The sequence below is a fragment of the Delphinus delphis genome, chromosome 15 (assembly GCF_949987515.2).
Source record: "Delphinus delphis chromosome 15, mDelDel1.2, whole genome shotgun sequence".
Classification (NCBI taxonomy): domain Eukaryota; kingdom Metazoa; phylum Chordata; class Mammalia; order Artiodactyla; family Delphinidae; genus Delphinus; species Delphinus delphis.
In genome coordinates this window covers 47,771,317-47,789,581 of record NC_082697.1, presented here as the reverse complement: position 1 = coordinate 47,789,581, position 18,265 = coordinate 47,771,317, and the positions used below count along the sequence as shown (strand labels likewise).

The following is an 18,265-nucleotide window of genomic DNA, read 5'->3' as shown; positions in this document are numbered from 1 at the left end:
TTGTTTTATTCATGATTAGATAGCAATATCGTTTATGCTTCTATTCTAGGACTAGGACAGGGAAAATGCAAGATGAGCCTGAAGTATCTTTTTTTTTTAGCTGAAGTATTGTTGATTTACAGTATTATCTGTTTCAGGTGTACAGCATAGTGATTCACAGTTTTTAAAGGTTATACTCCATTTATAGTTTTATAAAATATTGGCTATATTCCCTGTTCTGTGCAATATATCCTTGTAGCTTATTTATTTTATACATAATAGTTTGGACCTCATAATCCCCTATCCCTATCTTGCCCCTCCCCCTTCTCTTTCCCCACTGGTAACCACTAGTTTGTTCTCTACATCTGTGAGTCTGTTTCTTTTTTGTTATATTCACTAGTTTGTTTTATTTTTTAGATTCCAAGTATAAGTGATATCATACAGTATTTGTCTTTCTCTGTCTGACTTATTTCACTTAGCATAATATCTTCCAAGCCCCTCCATGTTGCTGCAAATGGCAATATTTCATTCTTTTTTTGTGGCTGAGTAGTATTCTATTGTATGTATACACCACATCTTCTTTATCCATCATCTGTCAATGGACACTTAGGTTGCTTCCATATATTGGCAACTGTAAATAGTTCTGCTATGAAGAGCCTGAAGCATCTTGCGGTGTGAGTAAGTAAGGAAGTATTTGAAAAGGGTGGGGATGTGTCAGTGGCTGACAGAGATCCTAATGGCCAAAGCTGGAACAATTGAAGCAATGAAATAAATAACAATAATGTTGGATTATAACCCATAGGATAAAAAAATCCGTAAGCACATATTGATATAAGTAAATAAAATTTAAAGAATCAATCAATAAATAAGGGAGAAAGGACAGCTCTTTCTTATAGGAGAATTCTAATTAATAAATGTAGAAAGGGCTTCCCTGGTGGCGCAGTGGTTGAGAGTCCACCTGCTGATGCAGGGGACACGAGTTCGTGCCCCGGTCCGGGAAGATCCCACATGCCGTGGAGCGGCTGGGCCCGTGAGCCATGGCCGCTGAGCCTGCGCGTCCAGAGCCTGTGCTCTGCAACGGGAGAGGCCACAACAGTGAGAGGCCCGCGTACCGCAAAAAAAAAAAAAAGTACTGAATAAATGTAGAAAGAAAAAGGGAAACAAAATCTCCTTGAGAAAACAAATCTAATGTCAGATTCACTGATGAATCCTAAAGTAGTCAGCAAAAGTTTGAGGAAAAACAGGATATTTGCAATCTCAAGTATCTCCCCCAAGATATTTATTAATTACAAAGAGAAAAACAGTAACTTTATGGTATACACATCCAGGACACAGCACCATAACTAAGTGACCAAAGGCAACATCACTATAAAAAGATATGTCAACACATTGCTCCCCTGACAGGATACACTGAGGAGGGCACAGTGCCTCAGGGTTCTTGCCCAAACATTTCACCTGCATCTGATGCTGAGGGATATTCTACTATATAACTGACCAGTACTTTTCAATAATGCCCAAGTCATGAAAGACAAGGGAAGGGACTTCCCTGATGGCGCAGTGGTTAAGAATCCACCCACCAATGCAAGGGACACGGGTTTGATCCCTGGTCTGGGAAGATCCCACATGCTGCGGAGCAACTAAGCCCATGCGCCACAATTACTGAGCCTGCGCACTAGAGCCTGCAAGCCACAACTACTGAGCCCGTGCACCACAACTACTGAAGACTGCGCGCCTAGAGCCGGTGCTCCACAACAAGAGAAGCCATCGCAGTGAGAAGCCCGTGCACCACAACGAAGAGTAGCCCCTGCTTGCTGCAACTAGAGAAAGCCCACATGCAGCAATGAAGACCCAACGCAGCCAAAAATAAATTTAAAAAAAAGACAAGGGAAGACAGGAATGGTCACAGATTCAAGGAGATTAAGGATATGTGACATCCAAATGCAGTAGTGGGAAAACTGCTGAAGTCCAAATAAAGTCTGCAGATTGGTTAATAGTATTGTACCCATGACAACTTCTTAATTTTATATGGTTACGTTAGATAGTAACATTAGGAGAATCTGGGTAAAGGGTAAGTAATAAACTTTTCTCTAAGTCCAAAAATATTTGTTAAAGGACAGAATACATTTGAAAGTAGGTCTATTTTATGTCTCATAGAAAAAGATTTAGCGGGAATTCCCCAGCAGTCCAGTGGTTAGGACTCCATGCTTGCACTGCACCGGGCATGGGTTCCATCCCTAGTCGGGGAACTAAGATCCCGCAAGCCACACATCATGGCCAAAAAAAAAAAAAGAAAAAGAAAAAAGAGAGAAAGGTTTACCTTTAGGTTCAGAATGGTCTGGTTTTACAAAGCACCTGTTTATCATGGACTTAGGGTCGTTGAGAGAGGCAAACTTGTGTGTCTGTGGAGAAAGCGCCAAAAACCAACTGTCAGCGTAGCTGACACGTTCCTTCTTGCTTTGCCCCTTGCTGACTTGGCATTTCCAGGTCGTTTTGGTTCTCCAGATTTGTACAAATGAACCCCTGGCTCAAAACTATTACAAATGATTACAATTCTTTGCATGAGGTAATGTGGCTTATACAGTACCTTGTTCTTAAAAAAAAAGCCGTACAGAAACCACTTGGTGTGCATTTTGTTTACCCAACATCAGATGTCATGTTGACCCTATAATTTCTGGCCTCACATTGGCGCATTGAAGCCCTCAGACCACATCCAGAAAGACCACATCCCTCAACACAATGCTTCCGTTATGTGGACCCAACTGATGGAAAGGAAAATAGAGAGCAAGGGAGTTTTCCCTACTAACTAAACAATTAGGCCCTTCTGAGAGAAAAACATCAAATTTCAAGTAACCAGAAAGTTTCACAGGTCATTGTGGTTATGAAAATCAGTGCAGCCAACAATTAGCAGAAAATTTGGATGGTGCCTTTTGTACCATCAATGAAACAACTGAAAAGAGTGGAATATTCCCCTTTTCTACCTTTTGTAAGCTTTTCAAAGAAACATTTATTTTTAAGGAAATTGTGTTTTTTAACAAAGGCTCTGTGTGTTCTTTATTGGCCTATGAATAGTAACACTGATCAAGTAGGGAAAAAGTGGCTCCAGGCAGGGCCACCACGAACAGTTGTGCATGTTGTGTACTGCAAAAAAAAGGCACCCTGATGAAAGGCTAGTGAGGCTGAAACCCATCCTTCTCTCTGCCCTCCAAGCTGCATGCCTGTAAGGTGACATCTACCCAGAGGAACGGTTGCCTTATTCTAATTACACAAAGGTGCCGAGCAGGCTAGTATTGGCTCTAGCAGTAGGTGTGGTATGACCGGTGTGGGGAGCAGATTGGGAAATGCAAGTTTGGTGTGGCGGGAGGAATTTTGATGATCTATGACTAGATCTTAACTATTTTACTGTTTTATGGCAAATATTTCTTTCTAAACCCAGTGTTTTTATTGAAAAGGTAAAACTCTCTGCTATCCCGGAAACCTACCATATTCCTCACATAGCCTTCAGAAATTTCCTGCACACACACACATACAAATTTACACAAATGACAGCTTATTATTATATCCTTTGCTTTTTCTTTTTTTAAATTTATTTATTTGTTTTTGGCTGCGTTGGGTCTTCGTTGCTGCGAGCGGGGGTTGCTGTTTGTGGCAGTGCACGGGCTTCTCATTGTGGTGGCTTCTCTTGTTGTGGAGTACAGGCTCAGTAGTTGTGGTGCATGGGTTCTAGAGCACAGGCTCAGTAGTTGTGACCCATGGGCTTAGTGCTCTGCCGCATGTGGGATCTTCCCGGACCAAGAGTTGAACCCGTGTTCCCTGCATTGGCAGATGGATTCTTAACCACTGTGCCACCAGGGAAGTCCCAATCTACTTTTTTTAAAAGTATAGTTGATGTACAGTATTATATAAGTTACAGGTGCACAATATAGTGACTCACAATTTTTAAAGCTTATACTTCATTTATAGTTATTATAAAATATTATCTATATTCCCCATACTATACAATCTATTCTTATAGCTCATTTTATGAATAATAGTTTGTACCTATTAATCTTCTATAAATAAATTTTATATGTACATAAACGTAGCAGTCTTTCCCTTTATGGCTTCTGGGTCTTATGTCTTATTTAGAAAGAGCTTCCCTACTTGGAGATGATTTCTTTAAAAAAAAACAAACTTAACTTCTCATACTGTTATGTTTTTAAAAGTACTTTCATCCATCTGGAATTGACTTTGGTGTAAGGAGTAAGGTATGGCTCCACCTGGCACTCAGCTGTCCCAAAGTCATTTATTGAATAATCTATCTTTTTTTCACTGCTTTGAAATGCCATCCTTCCATATGTATTTGGGTCTATTTCTGGGTTCTATTATTTGTCCCACTGATCTAGCTGGTACATTCATATACTATTTCAAGCTCCTTTAATTAAGTACGGTTTTATAATACCTTTTATTATTTAGAAGGAATAGTCTCCCCATATTAGCCTTTTTTCTAGAGTTTTCTTGGTATTCTTTTTTTTTTTTTAGTTTAGTTTATTTTTGCTGCACGCGGGCTTTCTCTAGTTGTGGTGAGTAGGGACTACTCTTCATTGAGGTGCGCGGGCTTCACATTGCAGTGGCTCCTCTTGTTGCGGAGCACAGGCTCTAGGTGCACAGGCTTCAGTAGCTGTGGCTCACGGGCTTAATTGCTCCGCGGCATGTGGGATCTTCCCTGACCAGGGCTCGAACCCGTGTCCCCTGCACTGGCAGGCGGACTCTTAACCACTGCGCCACCAGGGAAGCCTCTTGGCTATTCTTGCATGTTTTACTTTTCATATGAACCTTAGAATCAGCTTGTCTAATTAGAATGTAGATATTTTCATTGAGATTGTATTTTTAGATAAATTTAGGGAGAGAAAATACAATATCACTTCTTCCTATTCGAAAATAGGGTATGTCTTGCTATTTATTCAGTTGTTTTTTATTCAAGTTTTGCTAGAGCTTTGGCTCATTTAAATTCATTTTAATTGAGTTTATTCCTAGATATTCTATCTTTTGTGGGTATTGTAAGTGGGGTTTTTCTTTGATTGTATTTTCTAACAGGTTCTTTGCACATCAAAAAGCGATTGCTTTTTGTATGTTAAATTTATAATCAGTCACATTACTGAATTTTCTCATTATTTCTACTCATCTTTCAGTTGATTCTCCCGGGTTCCCAGATATAAAATCATATCACCTACAAATAACGATACTTTCTCCTAAGAGTTAATTACACATTTACTTTTACTGCAGGATTTTCTTACAGGGCCGGGCAAGGATCTTCCAGTTATCCTGTCCTCGAAGGCTGTGTCTACAGCCGGGACACGCCAGATCCGGATGCTCTGCTCTCTACCCTCAACCCCAGTGGCTGATTTCCCACCAGCATAAAACTTAACAGAGAAGAGCTCTAAGCAGAGGAGAGACAGGTTCGAATCTGGAACTAAGAAACCACCCGGCATCTTCCAGAATGACCCTCCTCTCTGTGCCCTTGAGCAACATTTTCCAAACCTCTGTTGAAAATAAAAGTGATTCAGATCACTCAAGTCATACCAGGCCTCAGCTGGGTTGTTCAAATACTGGAATTATTTCAATATTAAAGGCATGTTTCTAGTTCTGAAAGCTAACTAATCCCAGGCAGGAGTAAAATGGCACAACTGCCTTGGAAACCTGTTTGGCATAATTTCCTAAGGCTTAACACCTATAGCCTCTGACCCAGCAATTCCACTCACTACTCAGGAGTAGTGAAACCCACATACCTACAGTCATTAATCTTCGACAAAGGAGGCAAGAATATGCAATGGGAAAAAGACAGTCTCTTCAGCAAGTGGTGTTGGGAAAGCTGGACAAACTCGTAAATCAATGACGTTAGAACACACCCTCACACCATGTGCAAAAATAAACTCAAAATGGCTTAAAGACTTAAACATAAGACATGACACCATAAAACTCCTAGAAGAGATCATAGGCAAAACATTCTCTGATGTAAATCGTACCAGGGTTTTCTTATGTCATTCTCCCAAGGCAAAAGAAATAAAAGCAAAAATAGACAAATGGGACCTAACCAAACTTACAAGCTTCTGCACAGCAAAGGAAACCATAAATAACACAAAAAACAACCTATGGAATGGGAGAAAATAATTTGAAAATGATGGAACTGACAAGGGATTAATCTCCAAAATATACAAATAGCTCATACAACTTAACAGTAAAAAAACAATCAACCCAATTGAAAAATGGACAGAAGACCTAAAGAAACATTTCTCCAAAGAAGAAGTACAGATGGCCAACAGGCACATGAAAAGATGCTCAGCATCACTAATCATTAGAGAAATGCAAATCAAAACTACAATGAGGTACCACCTCACACCGGTCAGAATGGGCATCATTAAAAAGTCTACAAATAACAAATGCTGGAGAGGGTGTGGAGAAAAGGGAAACCTCCTATACTGTTGGTGGGAATGTAAGTTGGTGCACCCACTGTGGAAAACAGTATGGAGGTTCTTCAGAAAACTGAAAATCGAATTACCATATGATCCAGCAATTCCACTTCTGGGTGTATATCCAGACAAAACTATAATTAAAAAGGATACATGTACCCCTATGTTCATAGCAGCACTATTCACAATAGCCAAGACATGGAAGCAACCTAAATGTCCATCAACAGATGAATGGATGAAGAAGATGTGGTACATATATACAATGGAATATTAGCCATTAAAAGAATGAAATAATGCCATTTGCAGCAATATGGATGGATCTAGAGATTATCATACTAAGTGAAGTAAGTCAGACAGAGAAAGACAAATATCATATGATATCACTCATATGGGCAATCTAAAAAATTATACAAATAAACATCTATGAAACAGACACAGACTCAGGGACATAGAGAACAGACTTGTGGTTGCCAAGGGGGAGGGGGTTGGGGGAGGGATGGAGTGGGAGGTTGGGGTCAGCAGATGTAAGCTATTATATATAGAATGGATAAACAACAGGGTCCTACTGTATAACACAGAGAACTATATTCCATATCCTATGATAAACCATAACAGAAAAGAATATTTTTTAAAAGAATGCATATATATGCAACTGAAGCACTTTGCTGTACAGCAGAAATTAATGCAACATTGTAAGTCAACTGTACTTGAATTAAAAAAAAAGAGAACTGAGAAGCGAATGCATAGAGCCTCCAAAGTCAAAGGCAGGAATGTTCTCAGTATTTCTGTTGGTACCCTCCTCCAACCAACCCAACTCAAATGTCCATCAACAGAAGGACAGATAAATTGTGTTTTATTCATACAACGTAATCTTTTTTTTTATTGGAGTATAATTGCTTTACAATGTTGTGTTAGTTTCTGCTGTACAATGAAGTGAATCAGCTCTATGTATACCTCCCTCTTGGACCTCCCTCCCACCACCCCCCATCCCACCCATCTAGGTTGTCACAGAGCACCGAGCTGAGCTCCCTGTGCTTTATAGCAGGTTCCTGCTAGCTATCTATTTTACGCATGGTAGTGTATACATGTCAATCCTAATCTCCCAATTCGTCCCACCCTCCCCTTCCCCCCACTGTGCCCACATGTCATTCTCTACGTCTGTGTCTCTATTCCTGCAAATAGGTTCATCTGTACCATTTTTCTAGATTCCACATATATGAGTTAATATACGATATTTGTTAATATACAATATTTGTTTTTCTTAATATTTGTTTTTCTTAATTTGTTAATATACGATATTTGTTTTTCTCTTTCTGACTTACTTCACTCTGTATGACAGTCTCTAGGTCCACCCCCATCTCTACAAATGACCCAATTTCATTCTTTTTTATGGTCAAGTAATATTTCACTGTACCACAGATATGTACCACATCTTCTTTATCCATTCATCTGTCAGTGGGCATTTAGGTTGTTTCCATGTCCTGGCTATTGTAAATAGTGCTGCAATGAACATTGGGGTACATGTATCCTTTTGAATTATGGTTTTCTCAGGGTATATGCCCAGTAGTGGGATTGCTGGGTCGTATAGTAGTTCTACTTTTAGTTTTTTAAGGAACCTCCATACTGTTCTCCATAGTGGTTGTATCAATTTACATTCCCACCAACAGTGCAGGAGGGTTCCCTTTTCTCCACACTCTCTCCAGCATTTGTTGTTTGTAGATTTTTTGATGATGGCCACAACATAATCTTTTGTAGCAAAGAAAATGCCTGAAAGAGACATTCACCATGAGAAAGAACACATTCCTGCTTTACTCACAGCGTGAATGGTTCCTACAAATGCATTGTGAGCCCAGAGGCCAGACCCGGCAGAGTGCACGCTGCAGGTTTTTACTATGAGCTACTTTTGTGTATCTTCAAAATTCTCCATAATACAGTTTTTTTTTTAAGCTGCTCTGAAAAAAAAAATGTAAAGATGTGTAAAGCCATTTAGTAAATTTTCCATCAAAATCACTAAAATAAAGTCTGACAGTTGACCAAGAAAGAAATGCAAGGAAAACAGTATGTAATGTATTTTACAAAAATGTTAACCCAAAATGTTATTCAAGGAGTTTGTGCCTTACAGAGGAGTAGGGGTGGAGTCATCAATTACCTGAATTGGGCAGAACTCCTGGACGTGCTTATTCATCCTCCTGAGGTTTGCTGGTCACTCACTGTGGGTGGACCGCAGACACCCGAGCTCTGGGACAGGAGGACTGGGCGCCTAGCCTCTGCCACTCACCTGTGCCCACGCTGCTTACCCTCTCCTGGTTCTAGATCAGCACCCACTTCACTGGGTCGTGAGGAATAGAGAATCACAGATGCAGATGCTCTCGTTTCTTGTAGGAAACAAAAAAGGAGTATGGGGGCAGATTTGCTTTTGGAATGATGCTCTGAGCAGGCAGGGTGGGCAGATGGTAATTCTTGCAGAGAAGCACACACAGCCCTGAGGTTGGAGTAGTTGAAAGAATGGGCTCGTATGATGGCTTACAGCACTGTCCTTGAAGCCGGATCCCCGAGACCTGTCTGTGCCCCACATCCTGAGTTCAGTATGACCTCGAAGACCTGTGGTGTCAGTTAGTACGTGGGAAGGTTTAGAAGCACACTTGGCCCGAGTGCTCGATGCAGGTGCTCGATGAACCTACTTACAATAATAATGCAGCTGCCCGTTTGTTCTGATAACCCGCACGCCCCTTAAGGATTTCTGGGCCAGCCTACATTTGCAAAATGATGAGACGCTGCCATGGGTAGCTTGAGCATCTTTTTGCTAAAGCCATAATTGATCCAGGCTGCACGTAATCAACTTAGCTAGGGACTCGGAATTTTAAAATAGCCAAATAGACCTTTAATAACACTTTTTTTTTTAAACATTTTTATTGGAGTATAATTGCTTTACAGTGGTGTGTTAGTTTCTGCTTTATAACAAAGTGAATCAGCTATACATATATCCCCATACCTCCTCCCTCTTGCGTCTCCCTCCCACCCTCCCACACTCCCTATCCCACCCCTCTAGGTGGTCACAAAGCACCAAGCTGATCTTCCTGTGCTGTGTGGCTGCTTCCCACTAGCTATCTATTTTACATTTGGTAATATATATAAGTCCATGCCACTCTCTCACTTCGTCCCAGCTTAATAACACTTTTATAGTTCACATCCAAGGTCACGTGCCACGGTGATGCAAACCTCTGTTTTCCTCTCCTGTGAAATGGGTGCACATCCTCAAGGTGCTAGGCAGGTTAATAGGACTAGATCCTTGCATAAGGGTAAGACTAAGAGGTCCCAGGAATGCCGTAGGCCCGGGTGACCCCTTTCCTCTCTGGGTTTGCCCCAGACTCTCCTGCTCCTGCCCTTCCTCACCATGAGATGCTGGGTGATTCACCAGCTTCAGTCTGGGAGCAGGCTCTGAGGGTCCTGCCTGTCTTCCCAGACACACAATATCCCAGGTTTCCTTCTGCAGGTCTTGGTGTCTCTGCCAAAGATCCCGGGTGCGGGCTGCAAACTGGGGGAGAGTGGAGCACCCCTGGCTTCTCCCCATGGGGACAGTGAGGGCGTTCGTCACGGAGCAAGCCCTCTGTGCATTTGTTTAGTAGGTGTAGCAATAGAAATGCTCCTCGCCAGCAACTTCTTTGGTATTCTGACTCTGTCATCTCAAGAAAGCCTCAAGTCATGCCATTTACTCCAAAGCACGGCATCTGTAAAAGCATAATGCCGGGGGACCAGGGGCTCAGCCTGCTGTTCATTTCAAAAACCCTCTGGCAGAGATCATCTGGGCTCAGGATGTCACTCCTTGGTGACTCCCAGATTCTTGATGGATTTATTAAGTTTTTCGGGGAAAGTTCTCTGTTATTTGCTTGGCAAAGCCTTTTTGGCTCCCGTTGGGAGATGATTACAAGAAGCTTATGGAAAAGAAGTGGAGACCCCAGTCATATGTGGTCTCCAGAGCTGACCGACAGTTTTCTAGAGGCCCGAGGGGCCAGGTGGGGAAAACATGTGGCTGGATTGGGGTGAGTCGTTCGCCTAAAGGTATAGACAAGTTGAGAGCAGTGCTGACCATCGCCACAGGGAGTCACAAACGCCCGTGCCCTCTGGGTCGGGCAGTAGGGAGTGGCGGGGACTGTGGTGAACTGGAGATTGCTTGTGCCTTCCAGACAGCAACCCTGCCCTCAGGCCGACCTGCCTTGTGGGAATGAGTGCCCAGCTTTGCCAGATCTTTGATTTGTCAAAAGAGGCCAGGAATTTGGAGCTGAGAAATTTCCAGATTCTTCATGTTGAGAACCAATTTTTTCAATTGAAAAGAAGCTCAACATCAATCATCATTAGGGAAATGAAAATCAAACTACAGTGAGATACCACCTCATACCCATTAGGATGGACTATTACTAAAAATAATAATAAAACAGAAAAAAATAAGTCTTGGTGAGAATGTGGACAAGTTGGAACCCTTGTACGGTGCTGATGGGAATGCCAAACAGTATAGCTGTTGGGGAAAACAGTATGGCTACTCATCAAAAAAATAAAAATAGAATTACCCTATGACCCAGCAGTTCCACTTCTGAGTGTATGCTTAAAAGATTTGAAAGCAGGGTCTCAAAGAGATGTCTGTACACTCATGTTCATAGCAGAATTATTCACAATAGCTAAAATGTGGAAGTACCCCAAGTGTCCATTGATGGATGAATGGACAACTAAAATGTGGTATATTCGTATGACAGAATATTATTCAGTGTTAAAAAGGTAGGATATTCTGACACATGCCACAACATGGACATTGTCGACATTATGCTACATGAAATAAGCCAATCACAAAAAGACAAATAGTATATCATTCCATTTATATAAGGTACTTAGAGTCCTAAAATTCATAGAAATTCCACAGAAAGTAGAACTGTGGTTGCCAGGGGCAAGGGGAGGGGAGACTGGGGAGTTAGTGTTTAATGGGGACAGAGTTTCAGTTTTACAAGATGAAAAGAGTTCTGGAGATGGATGTTGGAGATAGTTCACAACAATGTGAGTATACTTAATGCCATTGAACTGTATGCTTAAAGTGGTTAACATGGTAAATTTTATGTGTATTTTCCCACAAAAAAAAAAGTGGAAAAAGTTGTAAGTACAGCACAAAGAAAACTTGTCTTTGGGCCGGCGGGGCCTGAGGCTGCTGGCTCGTCCCCTCTGCTGCACCTGAGCCTCCACTTCAGCCTGCTCACTGCATCCACTTTCTTGCCAGGCCCAGCTCTGCACCATCTCCGGGGCTGGGTGCACCTGGGTTTCAATCCTGCTCTGCTTCTCACAAGTCATGAGATGTTGGAGTCGTCCCCTAAGGGTAGGCCAGGGATTATAAAAGTAGCTTTGTCGCTGTGTTTGTTTCCTACCTGAAGATCCCTGGAGGCACTGACCCCAAATGCCTCAGCCCAGGTGCCCTGGGTGATGGCAAAGGTGAGCTCAGCTCCTGGTCATGTGAACTGCTTGCCCACACGCTGACTTGACATGGTGCTTAGGAATTACAAGCTCTCTTTAAATCCATGCTTAACAGTTTAAGAGGAGGGCATATGTGCAGGTGAGCCAAACTAAATGTTGTGAAGAAAAGAGGACGGGAGGGTGTATTAGCAAAACAATTTTACATAAGTTCCCCTCACAGTTTTCTTATAGAGTTTAAAGTTTTGTTGTTGCCTGTTTTCTCTGAGGGATTCCAACAGACTTGTTTTTTTCTGACAGTGTAAAATTTGGTAAAAGTAAACTAGAACTTTTTTGGTAAAAGTACATTTGTGAGTTATATTCTTAAAATACACCATCTTTTCTTGGGCATTTACCAAGGATTTGAAAGCAAGTAAGTTGTACAGGGTCCTTGTCCTCAAGGAGCTTACATTCTAAAGGAAAGACAAAATTAAAAGTACTTTTTTAGCTTCTGGGTAAGGGTTACTAGGGATCGGTGGGTGACCAGCCGGCGGGGATAGGTCAGGGGACCTGTCCTGCTGGACAGAAAGCCTGAGCTGACAGTACAGGGGGACCAGGACTGAGCCAGAGAGCCAATGGGAGGGGGAAATGGAGAAACACAGAGAGGAAGTTCTCGTGTCTGTGATGTGAAACCTAAGACGAGGGCCCAGTATTAAGTGCTGCCTTGACATCTGGTAAAGCCCCCAGAGCCTCAGATGCCCAGAGCACAGGTTCCCCTCCCCACCCTGCTCCCCAGGATGAGGTCCCCCACCCAAGCAACCCTCCTTGTCAAGGGGACCAGGCACAGTTCCTGCTTATCCCTGAGGAGCGGGTTTCAGCCTGTGGAGGTGTTCAAACAAGCCAACCACACCCTGCCTCTTGAGCCGGAGGTCACCCCGCCCCTTGATACCACCGAGCTCAGCGCTGCAAGAAACAGGCTGTTCACTCTGTCCCCAAGCACAGCCCCTGTGGGTCCCTGAGCGGCGTGGGGTCCTCTTCTGCCCCCAGCTGTGAGGATGTGTGACAGTCTCCTCTGTCCAGCGCCGTGTGTGTCCTTGGCCATCCCCATGACCCTAGGACCGGAATCCCCCCTCAGCAGCAGGTGAATAGGAGGCGGTTAAGCAATGCCCAGCAGGATGCACATGGGGAGCCATGAATCAGCATTGCTGGAGGATTCGGTGAGGCTGGAGCAGTGGGATGGCCGCCCAGGAAGTGGGCAGAGACCAGCTCACGGCCGTTCTAGCACCTTTAACTGGTCATGCGGACCTTTGTGGCAGGCACCTCTGGAGTGTGCGGACCAGGGATGAGGACCAGCCATATGTGAGTGTAAATAGGGGGCTCTGGACAGCACATGGCGGCGTTCAAAGAGGATGAGGCTCCAGGGAGCAAGTCTGATCAGGGGGCTACTGCGGATGTCCGGGTAAGAGACAGTGAGGACCTTAACCAGGACCAGGGTGTGCGGTGGAGGAGGGCGAGCCTTGGCAAGTGTTTATGATGTAGGAAATGTAGTCAGTTTGCCCCACCTGATCAAAAGGCATCAGGTGTGTGCTGAATCCATTAGTGAGTGAGTGAGTGTTAAAGGGGCTCTTGCTGGAGCCCAGCAGGACCGCAGGGTAAGGTTGTGCAGGGTGAGAGCTTCCCAAGGGCAGCCAGCCTGCAGATGAGCGAGGGCCGGGGGCCCATCTTGTGCTCCAGTAACCTGGCATAGTGGCGAAGTGTGTAGGAGGTCGCCAGGAGAGCCGAGACGAAGATAAGACCGCCACCACCCCCCCGCCCCCCCACCCCCCCGCCCAAGAGATGATGTGATCTCATGCTCAAGTGCTGACTCAGGCTGGGCGTGCAGAATTCTGAAAAGGCAAACGCCATCTCTCTCCGTTTTCCTGTGTGAGATGAGTTGGACTTCTTGAAAAAAAAAAACAACTTTCATTTCTTCCCTTTGGGTAGGATTAACCTTCAACATGTTGACTCAAGTATGAATTAACTAGTGGATCCAAATGTAGGGTTTTGTTTTGTTTTTTCGAGACTAGGGAAAAGTCCATAGTCCTCTGGACTGTGATTTCAAGAGAAAATTTAGAAAGATGAGAAACTCAATGAATCAGATGCTAAAGAACTTTATTCTGGCGGTTCTCAACTCTGGCGGCACAGTAGAAATATCTGGGGAGTTTTTAAAAATAGTTAAACCCAGCTCCACACCCAGAGATTGTGATACAGTTTGAGGGGCAGGGCCCTGGCGTCTGTATTTATGCTACCCCCACCAAAGACAGCTGTGGAACGGGTGCCTGCCAGGTTGTTAGCCCAGGCGCCGGTGGAAGAGAAAATGCACGTTGTGAGACCAGCAAGCAACATTTTATATTAAAGGACTTTCACAATCGCTAGCTTTCACGACCTTATTTTACTCACGTTACACTAAATCAGCGCTCAAATGGTTCTCAAACCAAGCACTTAAGATTTAAGTACATGAAATCTTCAAGTTGGAAAAAAAAAACTTTCAAGAAGATTCCACCTTATCGATTCACACTTGAGCACATTGTCAAGCACTGTGGAGGGCTGGTTGTTAGCCGGTATTAGTTGGGTTTGGAGAACCAGCAAATAAACAAATTAAAGGCAGTACCTGAAAGATCTGAGGGTTAGGTGGACATCTTACATTCTGATGACGATTTTTGTTTCATCTTCTCCCTGCCCCAAAGTAAACCATAAATCAAGGTTTACAAGGACTTAGAAGATTTTTTTTTCTAATAAGTCCACAAAAATGTGTGGCAGACTCCATAGGAACCTGCTTTTCATGTGCTCCTGAGTTCAGCTACTGATTCTCCCTGTGGCTTTTAGAAATTTCTTCTCAGTTTTCCCATCAGTGTAATTATTGAAAGGCACCACACCCCATGCATGACACCCACAGCAACACGAGACTCTGCCAATGACTTTCAAAAGCATAGAAAAGACACCTTCCCCTCCTCATACATGCTTAAATTCCAAAACAGTGCATTAATTTACATGGTAGTATAGTGAGCAGAGAAAATCACAAATTCCCCAGCATAATCTAACTAAAGGGGTATATATATATATAGGATTAATTATCTATGGCAGATGTCCCCAAAGTTTCTCCACTCACATTGACCTGAGCATCTCAGTAATTTTTTTGTGGCACCCCCTAGACCAAGAAGAATACTCCAAAATCCTGTTATTGAGTTCAAATATAAGTATTCAGTAGCCATTTGAAAAAAATAATACACAATACACAGGGCTTGAAAAAATATTTTTTATTTCTTCCTTAAATAAATATCCTGAAACTAATTAAATATTAAGGTGCCTGCTGGGCATTCACACTTCTCAAACCTTGGACCCAGATTGGATAAACCACCTTCACTTCCTGTACCACGTTGATCTTCACATGATACTTTTTTTTTTTAATCACTGAAAACTCAGCTTTACAAATGTATAATGTTATTGAAAGGAATGAGCATGATCTAAGGTTGAAATTGTGAGCAACTTCAAGGTAGTCCCAACCTCTCTGAACCTCGGTTTCTTCACTCCTGGAATGATGATCAAATAAATGCATGCCCACCTTATTTGACATTATTGTTGTGAAAAATGAGTGGGATAAAGTGTAAAAATGGTCTCTAAAAAATGTAAAGCACTATGATAATAGACGTTCATTTCCAGTAATAAATAATAAAGATGGTAACTTGGAACATATCATAACATGAATGGAATTAAGAAATTAAATACTAAGTATCTTGAAAATTGTTATCATCCTTTAAGTTAAGTGCTAAGTCTTAGCACTTAAAGTGTGGTCTGAAGTGTGTTAGACTCAGCTGGGAGTGTGTTAGAAGTGCATAATCTCAGCTTCACCCCAGCCTTACTGAATCAAAACAAGGTGTCTTAAAAAAAAAAAAAAAAAAAAAAGATGTCTAGAGGATTCACCTGCACATTAAAGTTTGGAAAGCAGTGATGTAATTTAACTTCATCATTTTGTATTAGTTAGCTATCACAGTAAAATTACTTGTCCTAACCATAATGGAGTAGAAACCAACAACAGAAGGAAATCTTGGAGATCTCCAAATGTTTGGAAATTAAATAACACACTTTAAAATAACCCATGGATCAAAGAAAAAATCACAAGGAAAATTAGAAAATATCTTGAAACTGAGTTAAGATTAAAATGCAATATGTCAAAACTTACGGCATGTATCTAAACTAGTGCTTAGAGGAAAGTTCATAGCATTAAATGCTTACATTAGAGAAGAAGAAAGGTCTCAAATCAATTACATAAGCTTCCACTTCAGGAACCTAGAAAAAGAAGAGGAAGTCAAACCCACAGTAAGCAGAAGGAAGAATATACAGTAAGTCCCCTACATACGCACCTTCAAGTTGCGAACTTTCAAAGATGTGAACGTGTGTTTGTCAAATCACGTACGTTAGTTCACGTGTCTGGCGTACGTTGTCCCACATGTGCATCCTCTGCAAGTGGTTATGCTTTTGTGTACTTTACTGTATAGAGTACAGTAGTACAGTATCTTTATTTCAAGCCCAGGATGTCGGGAAGCAAGCGTAAAAGCAGTGGTGATGTAGCTTGTCCTGCTAAGAAGCACCAAGTGATAACAATGGAAACAAAAGTGAAAATAATTGAGAGAGTGGAGCGAGCCAAAAAGATGGCAGACATCACTCATTCTTATGAATTATTCAACCACTGGCACCATTCTAAAGAACAAGGACAAGATCATGGAACATGTGAAGGCTGCTGTGACGATGATGTCAACAATGATATCAAAGAAACGTGAAAAAGTGATGGAGGAGATAGAGAAAGTCCTCAATGTGTGGATGCAGGATCAGCATCAGCGTCGAGTCCTGCTCAGCTTAACGCTGATTCAAGAGAAAGCTGAAAGGCTTTATGAAGACTTGAAGAAGTAACATGGTGAAGAATCAGAGGGCACATCTTTTAATGCCAGCCATGGCTGGTTTCATCGGTTCAAGGCTAGAGCCAACCTTGACAACGTAAAAGTAAGTGGAGAGGCAGCAAGTGCATATATGGTAGCTGCCTGGGAATTTCCTGAAACACTCCGAGAACTTACTGATGATGGTGTGTATTTACCCCAGCAAGTTTTTAACGTCGATGAGACACGACTGTACTGGAAGAGGATGCCAGACCGAAGTTACATCAGTAAGGAGGAAAAGTTGATGCCAGGCTATAAAGCAGCAAAGGATAGGCTAACTCTGTTGTTTGGTGGCAATGCTTCTGGTGATATGAAGCTGAAGCCTGTCTTAGTTTATCACTCAGAGAACCGAAGAGCCCTTTAAAACATAGCCAAGGGCTCTCTTCCTGTTGTGTGGAAGAGTAATCCCAAAGCCTGGGTTACACGGGCCATTTTCCAGGACTGGTTTTTCCACTACTTTATCCCGGAGGTAGAGAAATATTTCTTGGAGAAGGACATCCCATTCAACATTCTTTTGCTGCTCGATAATGCTCTGGGCCACCCCCCATTCATGGATGACTTTCATCACAATGTCATAGTAGTACATCTGCCACTGAATGCTACATTGCTCATCCAACCTATGGACAAGGGAGTTATAGCGACTTTCAAGAAAAATTATTTATGTCACACTTTTCGTCAGACAGTAAAGGCAAGTGACAAATCAGGAACAACCTTGTGACAATTTTGGAAGGACTATAACATCTACAAGGCCATAAAAAATATTGACTTCACTTGGTGTGAGTTTACGGCTGTCACCATGAATGGGGTTTGGAAGGACCTTTGCCCACAGTTTGTTCATGATTTTCGTGGACTTGAGAAGGTGGATGAGGGGTCCAAAGAGGTCTTCAGCAACGTAGTGACCCTCAGTGAGAAGCTGGAGCTAGATCTGCAAGAGGACAACTTCACTGAACTCCTTGCTGTGCAACACAAGGAGCTTATTAATGAAGACCTGATGGAATTGGAGGCCCAGAGAAAGGACGAAGAGGGACAAGAGGAAGAAGAAGTAACTGAAGAACTAAAGAGATTCATGATGCAGGAAATGGCAAGGGGATTTTATTTATTTGAGGAGGCACTGTTAAGATTTTGAGGCACAGAACCTGAATGTAGAACAGTACACAAAACTTGCAGCAGCCATTCAGAATGCAATCCAGTGCTACCTTGTCATCTATGATGAGAAAAAAAGAGCTACTACCCAGACATCCCTGGATTGTTTTATCAAGAGGGTAGATAGAATTGAATCCAGCAAGGAACCAGAACCTGTGCCATAACGTCAGGCGTGAGTGAAATTGCAGCTTGCCCTCCGTCTTCTATTGTTGATGATCCTTCAGCTCTACCATCTCCCACCTCCTCTCCGTCCTCCAGTCAGTAACTCTTCTTGCCTGTTCACTTGATGCCAGCCCCTGT

The 18,265-nt window shown here is 42.5% G+C and overlaps 1 protein-coding gene across 1 annotated transcript in view; it reads left to right on the top strand.

The window, feature by feature from the left end:
- The window catches only part of KAT14 (lysine acetyltransferase 14), a 67,637-nt gene extending 60,759 nt beyond the window's left edge, over window positions 1-6,878 (top strand). The window contains exon 10 of the mRNA XM_060031322.2: window positions 5,242-6,878. Within this exon, the coding sequence (XP_059887305.1) occupies window positions 5,242-5,376 (135 nt within the window). The 3' untranslated portion in view covers window positions 5,377-6,878. The remainder of the gene's footprint in view (window positions 1-5,241) is intronic.
- The last annotated feature ends 11,387 nt before the right edge of the window (window positions 6,879-18,265 follow it).